Source organism: Agrilus planipennis, unplaced genomic scaffold (assembly GCF_000699045.2).
Source record: "Agrilus planipennis isolate EAB-ADULT unplaced genomic scaffold, Apla_2.0 scaffold239, whole genome shotgun sequence".
NCBI classification, from domain to species: Eukaryota; Metazoa; Arthropoda; class Insecta; order Coleoptera; family Buprestidae; genus Agrilus; species Agrilus planipennis.
Genome location: NW_020442381.1, coordinates 393241 through 396681, shown reverse-complemented (window position 1 = coordinate 396681; position 3441 = coordinate 393241). Strand labels below are relative to the sequence as shown.

General features: G+C 36.9%; 1 protein-coding gene across 1 annotated transcript in view; it reads left to right on the top strand.

Annotated features, from left to right (window-relative positions):
• LOC112906254 (brachyurin-like) overlaps nt 1–3441 on the top strand; it is a 13110-nt gene that overhangs the window by 3815 nt on the left and 5854 nt on the right. Inside the window, exons 5-7 of the mRNA XM_025980101.1 lie at nt 2307–2386; nt 2650–2750; nt 2829–2995. Of these exons, the coding sequence (XP_025835886.1) occupies nt 2307–2386; nt 2650–2750; nt 2829–2995 (348 nt within the window). The remainder of the gene's footprint in view (nt 1–2306; nt 2387–2649; nt 2751–2828; nt 2996–3441) is intronic.

The following is a 3441-nucleotide window of genomic DNA, read 5'->3' as shown; positions in this document are numbered from 1 at the left end:
GTAGTTAACTATTCATTTTGATATCATAGAAAACAATATTGCAATTATGTTATATTGTTTTGTATGATATATCTCTGCTAAAATTCAATAGAATAACACTGTGATTATTTATCTAAATGCGACGATAGGTCTCAACTTCACTACGTTATATTTTACAAAATCGCAACTGGGCTTCAAAAGGGTCTTACTAGCTCCATTGAACCGAAACAATCTACAAACCGAAACTATTCTATTTATAAACTCGGGCTGTCCTGCTCTTTTTTGAAAGGACCTTCCACACAATTTGGTATATCGGGTTGTTGTACCTCGGAAAGTACATTCAACATTTATTTATTCCAAGAAACCATGTACACTTACTCTAACGACCGGTATGATTACTGTTGCCTAGCTTGACGAAAATTTTTTGTTGTTTCCGTCGGTGTACTGCTGTATCTCATAGATCAATAATTGATCACACAAAATCTATATGTATGTCGATTAAATATATATAATACGTTTAATAATCCTGTACATACACACTAATTAACTAAAACTAATATTACTTGCTATTCAAAAAGATGCTTGCTATTCAAAAAGTGGTTTAGCGTCTTAAAACTAAACGCTCCTCGGCCACAACCCCTAAATTTCCCCGGGTCAACGCACCCGAACAGTCCGTATGCAGTTATAGGTATGCACTACATAATTAGCCATACCGATAATTCAGCGAAAAACCTAATTGTTTAATGTCATTATGTAGTTCAGAGTTGGACAAACTCGACTCTTTTGACTCCCGAGTGCTCCTCAGGTATAGCCAAGGAGCTCCTTGCGAGTGCGAGTGAGTTGATTCTTTCCTTTTCTTATCCCTTCCATTTCGTAGGTGAGTCCCTTTGCCTCGGCTTGCTACCCCTGAGCTGCGGGACGATCATTAGAAAATTTTCGTAGGTATTATTTAAGTTGCGAGAGAGACTTCGCTCGTCTTCGCTTTTTAGCGCGAGTGCCCATCCTTCCGTTTAGTGTTGGGCCACCCTCTTCCAGTTCATCTCCCCAACCTCCCTCCTTCACCTCTTTAACTATCTCTACCCTTCCCCAAACTTCTCCCATCTCCCGGTAGTCATAACCACCCGGTTGAACTACCAACCCAAGGAGGGTTTTTAATAGGCGCTCCCACCAGGAGTGAATCCGACATTACCCCCCTTGGGGATGTCTTTAGAAAATTTCCCCTCCTCGAGGTTAAAATAAACAAAAAAAAACTTCGCTTGTCTACGGGATGAAGGGGCTTGATATGGGAGTGAAAGGGAGAAGAAAAAGGGAAAGCAATATGGGTCATTACTGTATACTCTCTCGTACTCACCTAAGGGTATGGAGTGACCCAAACTAACCTCATGTAGCGGTTCCTACGAAGTTAAAGTTTGCCCGGCTCTGATGTAGTTGTGTCACTGCGAAGGTATTTATAAAGGTATACCCTTCTTGGTATCAAGGGGTTAGTACCGCAGGTAGGAACGATAAAGTCTTAACAATTACCTACTTGCTTCCTTTAGCAACCCGTCCGACAAGTTTCAATCTTATACTGCTTGCCAGGTTTACCTATTTTTTTTTTAGTTTTTTTATTTAGTTTTTCTTTGCATATTTCCTACAGAATAAATTCTTCCTTTCATTACCTACTGTTCCTATATATACTTCTATCTATCATATCGACTTGTTCTGTTTATTAAATACTAAGTTTTCCACTTGTCTATTTTTTGCCCCTAAGTACCCAATATCCTACATTTATTACTTCTTTACCAATTTTACCCCCTTGATTATCCCACCGTCAACTACTCAATTTTCCACCCCTTTTCGCTACTGCAGGGGGGTATAAACACCGGTCCCGGAATAAACAGAGATCATCTTCATCATTCAGCAAGGGAAAGAGAGTTCCTACCTGACCATCAAAGTTTTCTTTTGTTTTTTTATTATTTGGCTAACTGCGATATTCCATCAGCTGCAAGGGAGAGAGAGTTCTATCCATTCACGTTTCTCTTGTACATATATATGTACAAAATGTATATATATTGTGAACAAAAAACGTAACGAGAATTTTATCAACAGAAGTACTTCAAAAATACCTTTATAAAACGAGATTCTATCAAGACCTATACAGTATCTTTGTGACTAGCAGAAATGAAGGAAATTGTCTTAACTCTCATTACACTTTCCTTAGTTACGGTAAAGCAGTGATATTAATATGGAAGTCTAGATCAAACTTGAATTTATTTTTTGTTTCTTACAGGCTCACGTAACTAAGGATTGGTCTAAAATTATAGCTGCTCGTAAAACATCTCCCACAGAACACAATCAGCTTGCATCATCTGAAGGTTTAAAGATCGTAGGAGGGAATGAAGCTTCACCAAACTCTTTACCATACCAAGTAAGCATGCAAAATATTTGGAATATTTGGTTGTTGATTAAAATTTTGGGGTTAATTGGTAATGTGTGTATAATATGATAAGGAGATGTATAAATTTGCTATTACCTAGGGAGAAGTACACGAAACTATTAAATCGATTCCAAAATGTGTTAGTATTATAACCCAATGGTTCTTAAATGTCGTTCCCTATAAAATTTAGACATGAAAGTCCGTTGCGGGCAAATTCGCTAGTCCACAATGTGATCGTATCTTTCTTTATTTAGGCCGCTGTGATACTTACCTATAGTGATGGAATGAATTTGTGTGGAGGATCTCTCATCTCCAGACGTTACGTATTAACCGCTGCCATGTGTTTATCCAGTGGGTAAGTCATTTATTCTTAATTGTTCTACTCATTGCTCAATACATTTTGTTACATTTTGCTTTCTATTTCTTTTAACAGTTTCGAATCGATGGAAGTAGTTCTTGGGGCGCATAAAATTTCTGAAGTTGAACCTACCCAACAAGTGATTCCTACCTCCAGGTTCAAAGTACATGAACGGTATAGACGTCAATCACGAGCTAATGATATAGCTTTGGTTTATCTTCCAACACCAGCCAACCTCAATCGTAACTATCTCTATTGATGATTTACTTTATATTAAATATATTTATTAACATTCATTTTCTTCCGGATGATGACTATCTTAAAAGCCACTCGGAACTAGTTCAGGTCAAAAAAATATTTTATTGGCAATTTTTCCTAACACTTCACCCTCTGATTGATGGCCTTTTGAAGGTCAATTGCGAAAATCAAGTCGAAAGCTTGCAACAACCTTCTATATAGGTATAGCAACATTTAATTAAAATTACTTCTGCAGCAGAATTTATTTAAAGAAAGAATTACAAGAAAAAATTTTACTAATTAGAATATGATTATGTAGGTTGTTTGCAATCCTTTAATTTAACTTCTACAATTACGTTGAAGAGGACCGCTACCTATAAATTTGCGATTTCTGTTTGCTTTTCTATTGATTATAATAATCTCTCTTCACAGAGTACGTTCAACTGATTCC